The 18,711-nt window shown below is 41.7% G+C and overlaps 1 protein-coding gene across 7 annotated transcripts in view; it reads left to right on the forward strand.

Annotated features, from left to right (window-relative positions):
- The window catches only part of TAF1 (TATA-box binding protein associated factor 1), a 128,649-nt gene that overhangs the window by 43,389 nt on the left and 66,549 nt on the right, over window positions 1-18,711 (forward strand). For 6 of the 7 annotated variants that reach the window (XM_053579150.1, XM_053579149.1, XM_053579145.1 and 3 more), the window contains exons 22-25: window positions 465-643; window positions 2,224-2,437; window positions 2,902-3,067; window positions 8,066-8,277. In XM_053579150.1, coding sequence (XP_053435125.1) covers window positions 465-643; window positions 2,224-2,437; window positions 2,902-3,067; window positions 8,066-8,277 — 771 coding nt within the window. The remainder of the gene's footprint in view (window positions 1-464; window positions 644-2,223; window positions 2,438-2,901; window positions 3,068-8,065; window positions 8,278-18,711) is intronic. The other variant, XM_053579146.1, reaches the window with a different exon arrangement.

Consider the following 18,711-nt stretch of genomic DNA (forward strand, 5'->3'; position numbering starts at 1 on the left):
AACTCATGAGCTCAAGCAATCCACCTGTCTCAGCCTCCCAGAGTGCTAGGATTGGAGGCATAAGTCACCGCGCCCAGCTCTGTGCTAACTCTTACAGCCTACTTGCACCCTATAGCCAGAACAATAGTAACAGATGACAAGTAGGGTTTTTTTCTAAAGGCTTAGTTGTGAGAGGATAGCAATGTGTCATTAAAAATGAGCGGTGTGCGGATTTGTTTCTCAGATTTTCTCCTGGAGTTCTAAAAGAGTTACCGTAATTTTCTAAACTTGCCTTGTGGACTAAACATCTAGGAAAACTTAGTAAAGCTTTTCTGTTAGGGGTCCCATGTCTTAGTAGATTTTGAGTATGCCTTTTTAAGGTAGTTTTCCAATTTTCTATTCTTGCCTTCAATCTTACTTCTTTTGCTCTTTCTGTTCTTTTGTATATCTCCTGCTCTTAATTTAGCTTTGTCTTCTCTTTTTAGGGTTTTGTCATCAACTGAAGTCTTATCAACTGACACAGACAGCAGCTCAGCTGAAGATAGTGATTTTGAAGAAATGGGAAAGAACATTGAGAACATGTTACAGAATAAGAAAACCAGCTCTCAGCTATCACGTGAACGGGAGGAGCAGGAGAGGAAGGAACTACAGCGGATGCTACTTGGTGAGGGTAGTGGCTTCACAGACAGACAAGATAGAAAAGGATTGAAAATGGAGGGTAAATTACTGCAGACTATAGCTGAGGCAAAGCTTGAGGCAGAAGAAGTAGGGGAGGAGTGTAGAAATACATGTAGATGAAGTAGAGAGCTTTCTGCAAATGGGACTCTAGGTTTGTCTTTGGGGTGAAAATTGAGGAGATGCTGTCAATCCACTGCTGCCTCTGTATCAGTTATCTGGCCAAGCCAAGGCTATCAGTACTGTACTTCAAATGAACTTTCTGGGCATTCATCCTAGAGCAGTGGTTCTCAACATTCCTGATGCCGCGACCCTTTAATACAATTCCTCATGTATGAGGCCTGAGATTCATGTATGAGGAATTGTATTAAAGGGTCACAGCATTAGAATGTTGAGAACCACTGTCCTAGAGGGTAAGAGTTTTTAATACAGAGTCTGTGGATTAGTTTGGGGAATTGTCCTTGCACCCTTGGAAATTACATGTAAAGTTATGTGCAAATGTGCTTTTTCTGAGAAGATTCATAGCTTGCAGAAGATTATCCGAGGAGTCTTATACCCCCAAAGGAGTCCAGATTTACTAGCCAAAAAGTGCAGGAGTTGAGGGTGGGGATGATAATAAAGCCCTGAATTATGTTGGGATATAGATATTGGGGATAAAAGGGGGGAAAAAATCAAGACTACTTTAATATTTCTCTTTGGGCTTACTAGAAAGATGTTGATACCACTGATCAAAGTAGTAAATTTCAGAGAAAGAAGGTTTTAGGAAGAGAATGTGTAATGTGTTGGGTTTGAATTCTGCATCACGCTCCTGACTATAGATGTCAAACAAGCAGTTGAAAACTTGGATGTAGATACTGAGAAGAGAAGATAAAGGCCAAAGATGAAGATTTGAATGACTATTCTCACTCATAGTAATCTGCCCTTTGTTTCCTTCTTTCTGTTAAAGTTTTGTGTAGTTTTATTCTTTTGACTGTTTTGTAAAGATGTAACATATCTCTTGTACCAATGTGGTCCTCTAGAGCTTTACTAGTATGGTCCTAGACCACAGTATGTTTACCACATGGGAATTTGTTAGAAATGTAGAATCTGAGGCCTCATTCCAGATCTGTTGAATTAGAACCTACATTTTAACAGGATCCTCAGATGATTCCTATTCTTATTAAAGTTTGAGAAGCATACCCTAGGCCTTAAGGCTCTGGACTTATTTCTGTGGTGTCATTTTTTCCTCCTGAGTACTTAGTTGGGTGCTTCTCTTTAATGTGATCAACTACTTCCTGCTTTGATGTTTTTCTTGCCCCTGTTGTTCAGAGGAATCAGAATACCACTGCTGCTCCTTATGTGTCCTATAGCAAACATGTAGTTCTTTGAGATTCTCTCAATTTTTTGTACTTAAAAAATAGGGAAATTTTGAGTGGTAAAATAAAGTCAGAAAGGGATAAATGAGTGTACTATTGGGGCTTGTGATGCCTTAGGCTTTCTGTAAAACCATGGTTTTATGGCACCCAACCCCAAGAAAATGACTATTCGGATGGTAGAAAGAATATTTGAAAATCTTTTTCTGTCTTGCAGCAGCAGGCTCAGCAGCATCAGGAAACAGTCACAGAGATGATGACACAGCTTCTGTGACTAGCCTTAACTCTTCTGCAACTGGCCGCTGTCTTAAGATTTATCGCACATTTCGAGATGAAGAGGGGAAAGAGTATGTTCGCTGTGAGACGGTCCGAAAACCAGCTGTTATTGATGCCTATGTGCGCATAAGGACCACAAAAGATGAAGAATTCATGTAAGTTTGATTTACCACTTTCAAGTGTGATAGGGAGGATGATGATATTGGTGGGGAATGGAGATTGGGGTGGATACTTTGAGTTTTAGTGAGAGAATTCTTCACAGTTGTGTCCCTTTGCTATAACTGGAGACTCTCTTGCCTTTAGATTGTTGTGTTTGAACAAAGGCAAATCACAGAAAATTTGCATTTGCCACATAATAAAGACATATCTATTTCTCTCTGTGACCTCTGCATTTTGCTTGATATGCAAACATCTTAGGGATTATCAGGACTTTTCTGAGAAAGATGCCTCTGTGCAAATGGAGGGCTAACTAGTGAGGGAGATGGGAATGGCAGGTGGTAGCCCCTTTTATTTCAGCCTGGATGAATTTCTTTAATTCTGAGATGTTTGCTGTAAAGACAATCTTCTTGGTTTAGGTTTGCTTATGGTCCTGTGATTTCCCCCCTTCCCTGTTATTCAGTCGAAAATTTGCCCTTTTTGATGAACAGCATCGAGAAGAGATGCGAAAAGAGCGGCGGAGGATTCAAGAGCAACTAAGGCGGCTTAAACGGAACCAAGAAAAGGAGAAGCTTAAGGGTCCTCCTGAGAAAAAGCCAAAAAAAATGAAGGAGCGTCCTGATTTAAAAGTAAGTATGATGTGGCATGATCACAACTAATGAAGCAAAGGAAGAAAGCATACCTTTTTCCTTAGCTTTTGGCATCCAAAATGCCATGGCCATTTTATGCCCACAATTCCCTTCTATATTTACAAACAGAACTTTCATAATTTACACATCTATCAGTGAAGGTTTAACACTGAGATGCAATCAAACATCCATACTATCTGATGTTTTGTGGATAGCAATGTAGGAGATATATTTTTAATACCATTTCATTTGAATGACCTTATGTAAAAAAATCAATAACTTAGAAGTTGTAGTCTTTAAGGGACATTTTCAAATGTACATATAGAAATGGTTACAGACAGCAAGATTTTTTTTTGTTTGAGACAAAGTTTCACTTTGCTGCCCTCGGTAGGGTGGCATGGTGTCACAATTCATAGCAACCTCAAACTCTTGGACTTAAACGATTCTCTTGCCTCAGCCTTCCAAGTAGCTGGGACTACAGGCGCCCGCCACAACACCCAGCTATTTTTAGAGATGGGGTCTCACTCTTGCTCAGGCTGGTCTCAAACTCGTGAGCTTAGGCAATCCACCCACCTCAGCCTCCCAGAGTGCTGGGATTATGGGCATGAGCTATCTTGCCTGGGGAGATAGTAAAATTTTTAGGAAACATCTTCCATGTCCACATCCTCTTGTAATTGCTGTACTGTTTTCTCCTCCACCTTCTTTTTCCTTTGCTTGCAAGAGGGGCTCAGATAAGGTAGATGTGTAGGTTTTTTTTTTTTTTTGAGACAGAGTCTCACTATGTTGCCCTTGTAGAGTGCTATGGCGTCACAGCTCACAGCAACCTCAGACTTTTGGGCTTCAGTGATTCTCTTGCCTCAGCCTCCCAAGTAGCTGGGACTATAGGCACCTGCCACAATGCCCGGCTATTTTTTGGTTATAGTTGTTTAGCTGGTCCGGGCTAGGTTCGAACCTGCCACCCTTCGTGTATGTGGCTGGCGCCTGTGCTACGGGCACCAAGCCAAGATAGATGTTTTGCTTGACTTCTTTGATGTCCTAGGCTTCTGTAGCTCTTTATCTTTCTTCAATCTGTTCGTTATAAATTTAGCTTGGCGTGGGTGGCACCTATGGCTCAGTGGGTAGGGCACTGGCCCCATATAATATACCGAGGGTGGTGGGTTCGAACTTGACCCTAGCCAAACTGCAATAAAAAATAACCGGGTAGGGTGGCGCCTGTGGCTCAGTGAGTAGGGCGCCGGCCCCATATGCCGAGGGTGGCGGGTTCAAACCCAGCCCCGGACAAACTGCAACAAAAAAAAGAAATAGCCGGGCATTGTGGTGGGCGCCTGTAGTCCCAGCTACTCGGGAGGCTGAGGCAAGAGAATCCCGTAAGCCCAAGAATTAGAGGTTGCTGTGAGGTGTGTGACGCCACGGCACTCTACTGAGGGCGGTACAGTGAGACTCTGTCTCTACCAAAAAAAAACCGGGTAAATTTATTTACCAAATAAATAACCGGGTATTGTGGTGGGCACATGTAGTCCCAGCTACTAGGGAGGCTGGGGCAAGAGAATTTCCTAAGCGCAGGAGTTAGCTGTTGCTGTGAGCTATGACGTCACCGCACTCTACTGAGGGTGATAAAGTACAACTCTGTACAGAAAAAAAAAAAAAAATTAGCTTAGCGTTTTTGTTTGCTCTCTTCAAGTCTCTTCATTGTATCAGTAGTTTTGTTCCATAGCTTTTTCTGGTATTTGACAGGTTCATTTCTATGTTTTTCTTTTCTTTCTTTTTTTTTTTTTTTGGGACAGACTCTCACCTAGTGGCCCTGGTGTTGAGTGCTCTGGCATCATAGCTCACAGCAACCTCAATCTCCTGGGCTCAAGCAATTCTCTTACCACAGTGTCCCGAGTAGCTGGGACTACTGACACACACCACAACGCCCGGCTGTTTTTATTTTTTATTTTTTAATTTTTATTTTGCCCAGCTGTTTTTTTTTTTTTTTTTTTGGAGAGACAGAGTCTCACTTTATGGCCCTCGGTAGAGTACCATGGCATCACACAGCTCACAGCAACCTCCAACTCTTGGGCTTAAGTGATTCTCTTGCCTCAGCCTCCCGAGCAGCTGGGACTACAGGCACCCGCCACAACGCCCAGCTATTTTTTGGTTGCAGTTCAGCTGGGGCCGGGTTTGAACCCGCCACCCTCGGTATATGGGGCCGGCGCCTTACTGACTGAGCCACAGGTGCCACCCTTGCCCAGCTGTTTATAGAGATAGGTTCTCAGTCTTACTCAGGCTGGTCTCAATGTCCTGAGCTGAAGCAATCCACTTATCTCGGCCTCCCAGAGTGCTAGGATTACAGGTGTGAGCCACTGCGCCTGGCCATGATTGGACTTCTTTTTTTTTTTGTAGTTTTTGGCTGGGGCTGGGTTTGAACCCACCACCTCTGGTATATGGGGCCGGTGCCCTACTCTTTTGAGCCACAGGCGCCACCCGATTGGGCTTCTTTTTTTTTTTTCCGAGACAGAGCCTCAAGCTGTTGCCCTGGGTAGAGACCTGTGGCATCACAGCTCACAGCAGCCTTCAACTCCTGGGCTCAAGCGATTCTCCTGCCTCCCCCTCCCAAGTAGCTGGGACTACAGGCGCCCACCACAATGCCCGGCTATTTTTTGGTTGCAGCCGTCATTGTTGTTTTGCGGGCCTGGGCTGGATTTGAACCCACCAGTTCAGGTATATGTGGCTGGCGCCTTAGCCACTTGAGCCATAGGCGCCGAGCGATTGGGCTTCTTTTTAAAGTTTTTATGACATTTTGATTTACAAAATCTGAACAACTTGTTATTAGGGACCAGCCCCATACTGCACCATGTTCTTCCTAGTGCCTGGCAGTGACAAGAGAATGAAAGAAATAAAAAGGCAGAGACAGACTATAGATTTAAAGAGTTGGGCCCAGGGCACCGACACCTCCAAATAGTGAGGACAGGTGACAGCTCTTTGTTCTGGGTTGACTCTGTTTTTATTGTATATATTATTGCTTAATCAGCAAATCAGTTGATTAGTAGAATTAGCCCATGCAGTGTATGTCATCGTTCTTGTGGTGCCCACATTGCCAGCTAAGTTACTTTTTAACTAACTCTTGTAATTCTCTTTTCACTATAAGTTATTTATAAACTTAAGAGGCAGATGCAGTTCATGAAACAAGGAACAAAGCTCAGAAGCAGGATATGAGTGCAGACTCCAGTTTGACCATGCAAACAGTTTCCTGAGGCATCAATTAAGCCACCTAGTCCCTGCTGGGCAGACAGGCTGATGCCATACCCATGTTAAGAACTACCGAGAAAGAGGCATTTTCCTCCTAGCTCTCCAAGAAAATGTTTCTTTCTTATCGAGGTCTTGGTGTCTGTACTGTTTCCAACAAGTCCCTGCTGGTTATTTTCATAGACCTTTGTATAGACTCTTACTGAGAGAAGAGGTCAATCCTTCACTAAACCTCTCTGTCAGTGACTTTCACTGAGGGTTTTAGTTGGGAAAAGTTCCAGAGCCTCACTTAGGGGAAAGGAAGCCTCACCCAGACCATTCCTTGTGTTTTGGTAGAGGCCTCTGCTGTTGCATATTTCAACAGATTTTTCTCTTGATACACAAATGTGATTTGACTGTGTACACAGTCTTTAATATCCACATCTTCGATCGCTATTTCCTTGACTATTACTTGTCTGCCGTAATCAATCAAATCTCAAACTTGTTAAACTTTGTTTTATGTAATTTCATTAAAACTTTGAACTTAGCAAAACTCATTTTTGGCACATCAAGAAGGTATTCTCTAGCCAGGTGTTGTGGTGGGTGCCAGTAGTCCCAACTACTTGGGAGGCTGAGGCAAGAGAATTGTTTAAGCCCAAGAGTTTGAGTTTGCTATGACGCCATGGCACTCTACCCAGGGCAACATAGTGAGACTCTGTCTCAAAAAACAAACAAAAAAAAGGTATTCTCCACTGCCTCAGTTCCCACTGCCCAGTTCTCCCATATTTTCACCCTCATGTTGTAATCATTGTGGACGAACATCATGCTGTGGCCAGGGTAGAGTAGACCCGAACAGAAATAACACTTCTCAGTATGCTTGTTGAACCCACTTGGGTCCCTGCTGACTAAATACCAAGCTTGAGAGGAAGTGACTTAACCTGGATTTCATTTTATTTATCATGTGTAATTTCCATACATGTACTTTTCCCCAGTGGGTTCTGGTTGATAGGTGCATAACAAGTGTATTAGAGCAAAAATTCTGAAGCTGCTCTTGTTCTCTCCTGCCTTGTACACAGGGTACCAAAAAAAAGTACATACGTTTTAAGAAAGAAAAAAAAAACAAACTAATACTCCAGTCTTGTTTGACTTCTGCAATTATAAGACATGGTCAATGTGACTTGTATTCATGTTTTGTTATCAGAGTCTCACTCTGTTGCCCAGGCTAGAGTGCAGCAACCTCAAACTCCCTATGTTCAGGAGCTCCTCCTGCCTCATCCTCCTGAGTAGCTGAGACTGCAGGCACCCGTCACAACACCTGCCTAAGTTTTTCTATTTTTTAGTAGAGATGGGGTCTCACTCTTGTTCAGGCTGGTCTAAAATGCCTGAGCTCCAGGCATCCTCCCACCTTGGTTTCCCAGAGTGCTTGGATAATAGGCCTGAGCCACTGTGCATGGCCTGTTATTGGTATATATTATTAAAACTTCAATACAATTTTTCCTTTCTTAAAATGTATATGTATATTTTTGTCACCCTCTATATACAGTTGACCCTTGAACAACATGGGTTTGAATTGTACAGGTCCAATTATAGTATAGGCATAGATCATGGGATATGGAGGCCATTTATAAAGAGGGTTCACTTTTTGTATACATAAGTTTCACAGGGCCAACTGTATACCTTGATTATGCATGGATTTTGGTATACTCTGGAGGTCCTAGAACTAATCCCCTGTAAATGCTGAGGGACGACTTACCTGCTTAACTCTTAAATGTTGATACTTTTCCTTTGCAGCTGAAATGTGGCGCGTGTGGTGCCATTGGGCACATGAGGACAAACAAATTTTGCCCCCTCTATTATCAAACAAATGCTCCACCTTCTAACCCTGTTGCCATGACAGAGGAGCAAGAGGAGGAGTTGGAAAAGACAGTCATTCATAATGATAATGAAGAACTTATCAAGGTTGAAGGGACCAAGATTGTCTTGGGGAAACAGCTAATTGAGAGGTAAGGTATAGTAGGCAGAAACTGGTATGGCAAAGAGCTATCAGAGTTTGGTGATGTTGGTGGGTGACGGGTGGATGTGATGGATTCTCTGAAATAGAACTGAGTTTACAGGGATTCTGATGAATTTTCCTCAGTATTTGTTACCAGTAATGAAAATGACACCACTTATTAAATCCCACCACTTGCTGTTGGGCATGCTCCCTAACTTTTCCGAGTCTCAGTTTCCATAATTACAAAATAAAACTACCCTTACTAGGGTAGTTAAGAAGATAAAACGAGAGACAAGCAGATAGTACAGTGCCTGGCATATTATAGACACTCAGTAAAGGTTAATTTCTCTTTTCCTAGTCTACTTTCAGGCACTTATAATATTTGCAAAGTCCCTGATCTCAACCATTCTGATAACATATAAATTGAGGACACACATAAACTATGCTTACACTTATCTTTTGCTCTTGGAACATTTAATTGATAATAAAATGGGAAAGTTTCTTTCTTTCTTTCTTTCTTTTTTTTGTTGTTGTTGAGACAGTGTCTCACTTTGTTACCTCTTGGTACTGAGTACCATGGTGTCACAGCTCACAGCAGCCTCAAACGTTTGGGCTTAAGTGATTCTTTTGCCTCAGCCTCCCATGTAGCTGGGTCTATAGGCAACCACCACAACGCCCAGCTATTTTTAGAGATACGGTCCTGCTCTGGCTCAGGATGGTCTTGAACCTATGAACTCAGGCAATCCACCCAACTCAGCCTCCCACAGTGCTAGGACTACAGGTGTGAGCCTCTGTGCCTGGCCAAACGGAGAAGTTTTGAAAAATTTTCCCCTTTCTAGTTTGAAAATTACAGACATACAGAAAAGTTGAAAGAATATAATGTACCTTACAGTATTCCTCTAAATTCACCAATTGTTAGCATTTGCCACATTTGCTTCATCTTTATATACCTAAACGTATTTCTTCCTGAACCATTTTAGCAGTAAGTTAGTTAAAGGTGTAACGACATTGCATTCCTAAATTATTTAGCACGTATCTTCTAAGAATAAGGATATAACAGCATGATGTTATTATCACACCCAAGAAAGTTATTAATTCAGTAACATGTAATATTCAGACCTCATTGAAATTTCCTGTTGTCTCAATGTCTTTTATTGCTTCCCTTCCAAATTCTGGATCCAGTTGTACTACAGACATTAAATACGTTTTGAGTTTTTCTTAATCTATAATATGGTTCTCCCTGCCTTTTATGTTTTTCTTTTTTTTAGAGACAGAGTCTTATTTTGTCGCCCTCGGTAGAGTGCCATGGTGTCACAGCTCACAGTAACACCACAGCTCTTGGGCTCTTGGGCTTAGGTGATTCTCTTGCCTCAGCCTCCCGAGTAGCTGGGACTACAGGCACCTGCCACAAGGCCCAGCTATTTTTTTGTTGTAGTTTGGCCAGGCCGGGTTTGAACCTACCGCCCTGGGTATATGGGGCCATCACCCTACTCACTGAGCCACAGGCACTGCCCAACTTTTTATGTTTTTCATGACACTGAATTTTTTGAAAGTTCAGGCCAGTTGTCTCATAAAATATCCCACATTCTGGATTTGTCTATTTTCTTGTCAATTAGATTGATATTAAATGCTTTTAGTAGGACGTTTAATATCATACATAGCTGGTACTATATACTTACTGTACCACATAAAGAAGCACAAAATGTCAAGTTTTCCCACTATATTTTGATCATCTTAAAATGAAAGCACCTCAGTAAAGTGGTGCTTCTCAGATCCTATAATAAAGGTGTATTTTTTTCCTTTGTAATTTGAGTGTGAATATCTTATTACCTAACAATCTTTCTTTCTTTCTTTTTTTTTTTTTTTTTTGAGACAGTCTCAAGAAGCTGTCGCCCTGGGTAGAGTGCTGTGGTGTCACAGCTCACAGCAACCTCAAACTCTTGGGCTTAAGCGATTCTATTGCCTCAGCCTCCCAAGTAGCTGAGAGTACATGCGCCCACTATAATACCTGGCTATTTTTTGTTTTGTTGTTGTTGGCAGTTGTCATTGTTGTTTTAGTTGGCCCAGGCTGGGTTCGAACCCCCCAGCTTTGATGTATGTGGCCAGCAACCTACCCACTGAGCTACGTATGGGTCCTATCATCAGTCAATAAACCAGATTTCAGTTATTTCAGTGGGGGTTCTAAAATGGTGATTTTTCCTAATTTTAGCATTCCTTCTACATTAACTAGCATTTTTCTATAAAGAAGAGCTTACTCCTCTCCTTTTTAAAGTATTATTATGGATTCTGAAATTCTTTCCTTAACATCATTTTTCTACTTCTGTTTTTTGTTTTGTTTTCGAGACAGAGCATCAAGCTTTTGCTCCTGGGCTTAAGCAATTCTCTTGCTTCAGTCTACCAAATAGCTGGGACTACAAGCACCCGCCACGATGCCCCACTATTTTTTTGGTTGTAGTTGTCATTGTTGTTTGGCAGGTCTGGGCTGGATTCAAACCCGCCAGCTCTGGTGTATGTGGCTGGCGCCTTAGCTGCTTGAGCTACAGATGCCAAGCCTCCATTTCTTTTTTTATTTCAGATTAATATGAGGGTACAAACCATTAGCTTATATAATTTACACATGACAGATAAAAATCAGAGTTATAGTTGTGTCCTGAACCCAGGGAATGTGTCACATATCCATTCATTGTACCCATTGTGTAGGAACCTACTGAAACCACCCCTCCCTTGAGTTTATTTATTTATTTTTATAAATTTATTATTTTATTTATTTGTTTATTTTGTTTTGAGACAGTCTCAAGCTGTCATCCTTGGTAGAGTGCCGTGGCTCACAGCAACCTCCAGCTCTTGGGCTTAGGTGATTCTCTTGCCTCAGCCTCCCGAGTAGCTGGGACTACAGGTGCCCTCCATAACCACCCAGCTATTTTTTGTTGTAGTTTGGCCGGGGCCAGGGTTGAACTGGCGCCCTACACACTGAACCACAGGCAACACCCCCCTTGAGTTTATTTGAGATTTTTTTCTTGTGTGGGTCTGTGGTTAATCTCCTAGTTTCAAATTGGTATTGAGTATGTGTGATGCTTGTTTTTCTAATCTTGTGATACTTAGGAGAATGTTCACAAGTCCATCTAGGTTGTTTCAAAGGATGCAAATTTCCATCTTTTTTGTTTTTTTAGGGATGAATAGTATTCCATGGTATACATACACCACAGTTTATTAATCCATTCATGTGTTGGTAGGCACTTGGGTTGTTTCCAAATCTTTGTGGTCATGAATTGTGCTGCTATAAATATTTGAATGCAAGTGTCTTTTTTCATAAAATGTCTTTTTTTCCTTTGGGTAAATACCTGGTGATGGCATTGCCAGATTAAATGGTAGGTCTACTTTTACTTTTTTGAAGACTCTCCATACTTCTTTCCATAGAGTATGTACTAGTTTGTAGTCCGACCAACTGTGCATGGAGTGTTCCTTTCTCTCTGCACCCATGCCACCAACTATTGCTTTGAGACACTGTGATGTAGGCCATTCCCACTGGAGTTAGATGATATCTCAAAGTGGCTTTGATTTGCATTTCTCTGAGCATTTTCCATGTGATTATTGGCATTCTTCTGTCTTCATGAGAAAAGTTTCCGTTCTTGTCTTTTGCCCAGTTTTTTTTTTTGGTCTTTCTATAAAATTTTTTTTATGCATTTTCTTTTTCTTTTATTGTTAAATCTTAGCTGTGTACATTAGTGCAATTGCCTATACCCATTCTAAGATGCACCATAGATGTGGCCCCACCCATTACCCTCCCTCCACCAAAACCTCCCCCCTAACTTCCCCTTCCTTAGCCCTTTCCCCATAGTCTTGTGCTATAGTTGGGTTATAGCCTTCATGTGAAAGCTATAATTTAGCTTCATAGTAGGGCTGAGTACATTGGATACTTTTTCTTCCATTCCTGAGATACTTTGCTAAGAAGAATATGTTCCAGCTCCATCCATGTAAACATGAAAGAGGTAAAGTCTCCATCTTTCTTTTTTTTTGTTGTTGTAGAGACAGAGTCTCACTTCATGGCCCTCGGTAGAGTGCTGTGGCCTCACACAGCTTACAGCAACCTCCAACTCCTGGGCTTAAGCGATTCTATGCCTCAGCCTCCCAAGTAGCTGGGACTACACGCGCCCGCCACAACACCCGGCTATTTTTTGGTTGCAGTTTGGCTGGGGCCGCGTTTGAACCCGCCACCCTCGGTATATGGGGCTGGCGCCTTACCGACTGAGCCACAGGCGCCGCCCAAGTCTCCATCTTTCTTTAAGGCTGCATAGTATTCCATGGTATACATGTACCACAATTTGCTAGTCTATTCGTGGGTCGATGGGCACTTGGGCTTCTTCCATGACTTAGCAATTATGAATTGGGCTGCATTAAACATTCTGGTACAGATGTCTTTGTTATTTTGTGACTTTTGGTCTTCTGGGTATAAACCTAGTAAAGGAATTATAGGATCGAATGGCAGGTCTATTTTTAGGTCTCTAAGTATTCTCCAAACATCCTTCCAGAAGGAACGTATTAGTGTGCATTCCCACCAGCAGTGTAGAAGTGTGCCCTTTCCTCCACATCCAGGCCAACATTTCTGGTTTTGGGATTTTGTTATGTGGGCTACTCTTACTGGGGTTAGGTGATATCTCAGAGTAGTTTTGATTTGCATTTCTCTGATGATTAAGGATGATGAGCTTTTTTTCATGTGTTTGTAGATTGTGCGTCAGTCTTCTTTAGAGAAGTTTCTCTTCAAGTCCCTTGCCCACCCTGAGAAGGGGTCACGTGTTCTTTTCTTGTTAATACGTTTGAGTTCTCTGTGGATTCTGGTTATTAGACCTTTATCGGAGGTATAACCTGCAAATATTTTCTCCCATTCTGAGGGCTGTCTGCTTGCTTTACTTACTATGTTCTTGGCTGTGCAGAATCTTTTTAGTTTGATCAGGTCCCAGTAGTGTATTTTTGATACTGCTTCAATTGCCTGGGGAGTCCTCCTCATAAAATATTCGCCCAGGCCGATTCCTTCAAGAGTTTTCCCTGCACTTTCTTCAAGTATTTTTATAGTTTCATGTCTTAAGTTTAAATCTTTTATCCAGTGAGAGTCTATCTTAGTTAATGGTGAAAGGTGTGGGTCCAGTTTCAATCTTCTACAGGTTGCCAGCCAGTTTATCCAGCACCATTTGTTAAATAGGGAATCTTTTCCCCACTGAATGTTTTTAATTGGCTTGTCAAAGATCAAATAACGGTAAGTGGCTGGATCCATCTCTTGGTTCTCTATTCTGTTCCAGACATCTACTTCTCTGCTTTTGTGCCAGTACCATGCTGTTTTGATCACTATGGATTTATAGTACAGCGTGATTCCTCCTGCTTTGTTTTTATTGCTCAGTAATGTTTTGGCTATTCGAGGTTTTTTCTGATTCCATATAAAACGAAGTATTATTTTTTCAAGATCTTTAAAGTATGACAATGGATCTTTAATAGGAATTGCATTAAAATTATATATTGCTTTGGGCAGTATGGACATTTTAACAATGTTGATTCTTCCCAGCCATGAGCATGGTATGTTTTTCCATCTGTTAACATCTTCGGCTATTTCTTTTCTTAGAGTTTCATAGTTCTCTTTGTAGAGATCTTTCACGTCCTTTGTTAGGTATACTCCCAAATATTTCATCTTCTTTGGCACTACTGTGAAAGGAATAGAGTCCTTGACTGTTCGGCTTGGTTATTGTTGGTATATATAAAGGCTACAGATTCATGGGTGTTGATTTTGTAGCCTGAGACTTTGCTATATTCCTTGATCACTTCTAAAAGTTTTATAGTAGAATCCCTAGTGTTTTCCAGATATACGAAGAGTGAAAGTTTGATCTCTTCTGACCCTATGTGGATACCCTTGATCGCCTTTTCTTCTCTAATTGCAATGGCTAAAACTTCCATTACAATATTAAAGAGCAATGGAGACAATGGGCAACCTTGCCTGGTTCCTGATCTAAGTGGAAATGATTTCAATTTAACTCCATTCAATACGATATTGGCTGTGGGTTTGCTGTAGATGGCCTCTATTAGTTTAAGAAATGTTCCTTCTATACCAATTTTCTTAAGTGCTCTGATCGTGAAGGGATACTGGATATTATCAAAAGCTTTTTCTGCGTCAATTGAAAGAATTATATGGTTTTTATTTTTAAGTTTGTTTATGTGTTGAATTACATTTATAGATTTATGTATATTGAACCAGCCTTGAGACCCTGGGATAAATCCAACTTGGTCATGGTGTATAATTTTTTTGATGTGTTGCTGGATTCTGTTTGTTAGGATCTTATTGAGTATTTTTAGCATCTATATTCATTAGTGATACTGGTCTATAATTTTCTTTTCTTGTTGGGTCTTTCCCTGGTTTGGGGATCAAGGTGATGTTTGCTTCGTAGAATGTGCTGGGTAATATTCCTTGTTTTTCTATATTTTGGAAGAGGTTTAATAGTATAGGTACTAGTTCTTCTTTAAATGTTTGGTAGAATTCTGATGTAAAGCCATCTGGTCCTGGGCTTTTCTTTTTAGGGAGGTTTTGTATAGTTGATGCTATTTCAGAACTTGATATAGGCCTGTTCAACATTTCCACTTCGTTCTGGCTAAGTCTTGGTAGGTGGCGTGCTTCCAGGTATTGGTCGATTTCTTTCAGATTTTCATATTTGTGAGAGTAGTTTCTTGTAGTATTCGTTAAGGATTTTTTGAATTTCTGAGGGGTCTGTTGTTATTTCATCATTTCCATTTCTGATTGATGAAATTAGAGATTTTACTCTTTTTTTCCTGGTTAGGTTGGCCAAAGGTTTATCTATTTTATTGATCTTTTCAAAAAACCAGCTTTTGGTTTATTGATCTGTTGTATAATTCTTTTGTTTTCAATTTCATTTAATTCTGCTCTGATTTTGGTTATTTCTGTTCTTCTGCTGCGTTTGGGGTTGAAGTGTTCTTCTTTCTCCAGTTGCTTGAGATGTTCCATTAAGTTATTGAGTTCCTCTCTTTTCGTTTTCTTGAGGAAGGCTTGCAGTGCTATAAATTTCCCTCTTAGGACTGCCTTTGCAGTATCCCAGAGGTTCTGGTAATTCGTGTCTTGATTGTTGTTTTGTTCCAAAAATATGGTGATTTCCTTCTTAATCTCGTTTATAACCCATGTATCCTTCAGCATAAGGTTGTTTAGCTTCCATGTTTTTGTATGGGTATGCAGGTTCCTGTTGTTATTTAGTTCAATTTTTATTCCATGATGGTCTGAGAAGATGCAAGGAATAATTTCTATTTTTTTAAATTTGCTGAGGTTAGATTTGTGGCCTAGGATGTGGTCAATTTTGGAGTATGTTCTATGGGCTGATGAGAAGAATGTGTATGCAGTTTTTTCATCCCATTTCATTGGGATGAAATGTTCTGTAGATGTCTGTTACGTCCAGATGTTGAATGGTTGAGTTTAAATCTAAAATTTCTTTGCTGAGCTTCTTTTTGGAGGATCTATCCAGGACTGCTAAAGGGGTGTTAAAATCTCCAACTACTATGGAAGTGGAGGAAATCGAGTTGCTCATGTCTGTTAGAGTTTCTCTTATAAATTGAGGTGCGTTGTGGTTGGGTGCATAAATATTAATAATTGAGATCTCATCATATTGAGTATTGCCTTTAACAAATATGAAGCGTCCATCCTTATCCTTAATTATTTTGGTTGGTTTAAAGCCTATTGCATCTGCGAACAGGATTGCAATGCCTGCTTTTTTCTGCTTTCCATTTGCCTAAAATATAGATGACCATCCCTTCACCTTGAGTCTATTATCTGTCTTTTAATGTAAGATGCGATTCTTGGATGCAGCAGATATTTGGCTTGAGTTTTTGTATCCAGTCTGCCAACCTGTTCCTCTTTAGGGGACAATTTAAACCATTTACATTAATTGAGAGTATTGATAAGCCTTTCGAGAGACCGGTTGACATTTTTAATCCTTTTGTGACTGTGGAAGTTGGAATTTGATCATAAGTTTTTTGGGTGGTTTTACTTTTGTGGTGGAGAATTATGCTGGTCTTTATGGAGGATAGGTCTAAGAATGTCCTGGAGAGCTGGTTTAGTTGTGGCAAATTTCTTCAACATGTGAATGTCGTTGAAGTATTTAATTTCTCCGTCATAAATGAAGCTCAGTTTAGCTGGGTACAGGATCCTGGGTTGATAGTTATTTTGTTTAAGGAGATTAAAAGTTGATGACCATCCTCTTCTAGCTTGAAAGGTTTGAGCAGAGAAATCTGCAGTTATTCTGATATTCTTCCCCTTGTAGGTAATGGTTTTCTTTCATCTGGCAGCTTTCAGAATTTTCTCCTTCATATTAACTTTAGTGAAATTGATTATGATGTTTCTGGGGGATGTCTTATTTGGGTTGAGTCGTGCTGGAGTTCTGAAACTGTCTGCTATCTGAATTTCAGAAACTCTTGGCATGTCTGGAAAGTTCTCCTTCATAATCTCATGGAGAAGAGACTCTGTGCCTTGTGAAGCCACTTCGTCACTTTCGGGGATCCCTATAAGACTGATATTGGTTTTCTTCAAATTATCTGAGAGCTCTCTGAGAGAGTGGTCTGTTTTTGCTCTCCATTTCTCTTCTTCTTTGAGGGTTTGGGAGCGTTCGAAAGCTTTGTCTTCAATGTCAGAAATCCTTTCTTCTGCTTGCTCCATTCTGTTACTGAGGGATTCTACTGTGTTTCTCAGATCTTTGAGGGATGCAACTTCTTGTCTCGATGTGTCAAAATCTTTGGTCATTTGATCTTTGAATCCGTTGAATTCTTGAGATAACTTTTGGAATTCTAATTTGATCTTATTTGCTATCCAGATCCTGAATTCAATTTCTGACATCTCAGCTATTTGTTTGGGCATGGGGTCTTGTGCTGTTTCTGCTCCATTGATCCTTGGAGGAGTTGATCTACTCTGATTATTCATATTGCCAGGGTTTTTCTTTTGATTTCGCCTCGTGGTTGTTTTTCACCGTTGCTTCTGGCTGTCCTCAGAGTTGGGGGGGGGGGTGTCTCTCCAAGATTGGACCCCAGCGGGATCACTCTATTGTTGCTGGATCTTTGTGTGGAGTGACCCTGTGTAGTTCCTCTGGGGCTGCTCTAGCTAGGGAGTTCTGGTTGTGGAAGCAGCTCCGGTGTGTGACACACCCAGATCCAGCAACAGGGCTGGGGGTGGTGCGCACGGTTCTGGGAGATTCAGGCGCCCAGTGACTTTGAAACAGAGAGCCCAAGGCTCCAGCAGTCTCTGGCCAGGAGAAGAGCTCTGTGCAAAGGCAGGGAGGGCTCCAAAGGGCACGCAGCTACCAGAGTCTCTGTCCAGATGAATGGGCTAGTGTGGAAGCTGGGAGGACACAGGAGGGAGGACGCAGGGTTACGTGGCTCCCGCAGTTCCTGATCAGGGAATGCGGAGGCCCGGTGGGTGCGGGTCACCGGTCAGGAGTCGCTGCACAGCTCTTATGGAGGTCTGGGCGGCTCCAGGAGTTTGAGGTTGCTATGAGCTGTGACGTCACGGCACTCTACCCAGGGCAACAGCCCAAGGCTCCAGTGTGCCAAAACTGTCTCACTCTGCCCCTAAGGATTAAGGCTGTAAGGCAGCTCAGCCTCGGCCTTTAGGCTGCTCAGTCAGTAGGTTACTTTGACCCGCCCAGTCCTTGCTCTGAGACCCTGAGGGCAGAGCTTGCCAGGGCAGTTCTTTCACAATGGCTTCCTGTGCCCAGCTCAGTGGCTCAGTCTGGGGCCCCAGACAATACCCAAAGTTCTCCACACTCCTGCTCAAGCTCTCCCCAAGGCAGTTCAACCGAGTGCCAAGTCCAAGAACACCGAAACAGTTCACAGGTAAGGCCTTTCCGATTTGCAGTCACACTGCTGCTTGTACTTACGGTTGCTGGCGTGATTAGGTCGATTGAACACACGCAACCACTTGCCAGTTTTCCACTGTTTTTGTCCTCCTCTTGGAGTCCAGAAGTCCCTTGCTGGCTCCCTGTATCCTCAAAGGGCTGATTATAGGCAGATCCCACCTGCCAGAGATGCCTGGAGTTTTATCTCCCCAGACTCGCTGTTCCCAGTTGCAGGGAAGCTGTTACTCCTTTGCCCAGTTTTTAAATGGGGTTGTTTGTTCCTTTCTTTCTTTTTTTTTTGTATTAAATCATAGCTGTGTACATTAATGCGATCATGGGGCATCAAACACTGGTTTTATAGAGTGTTTGACACATTTTCATCACACTGGTTAACATAGCCTTCCTGGCATTTTCTTAGTTATTATGTTAAGACATTTACATTCTACATTTACTAAGTTTCACATATACCCTTGTAAGATGCACTGCAGGTATAATCCCATCAATCACCCTCCCACCGCCCACCTCCTCCCTCCCTTCCCTCCCTTTGTCCCTTCCCCCTATTCTTGGGTTATAACTGG

Source organism: Nycticebus coucang, chromosome X (assembly GCF_027406575.1).
Source record: "Nycticebus coucang isolate mNycCou1 chromosome X, mNycCou1.pri, whole genome shotgun sequence".
Classification (NCBI taxonomy): Eukaryota; Metazoa; Chordata; class Mammalia; order Primates; family Lorisidae; genus Nycticebus; species Nycticebus coucang.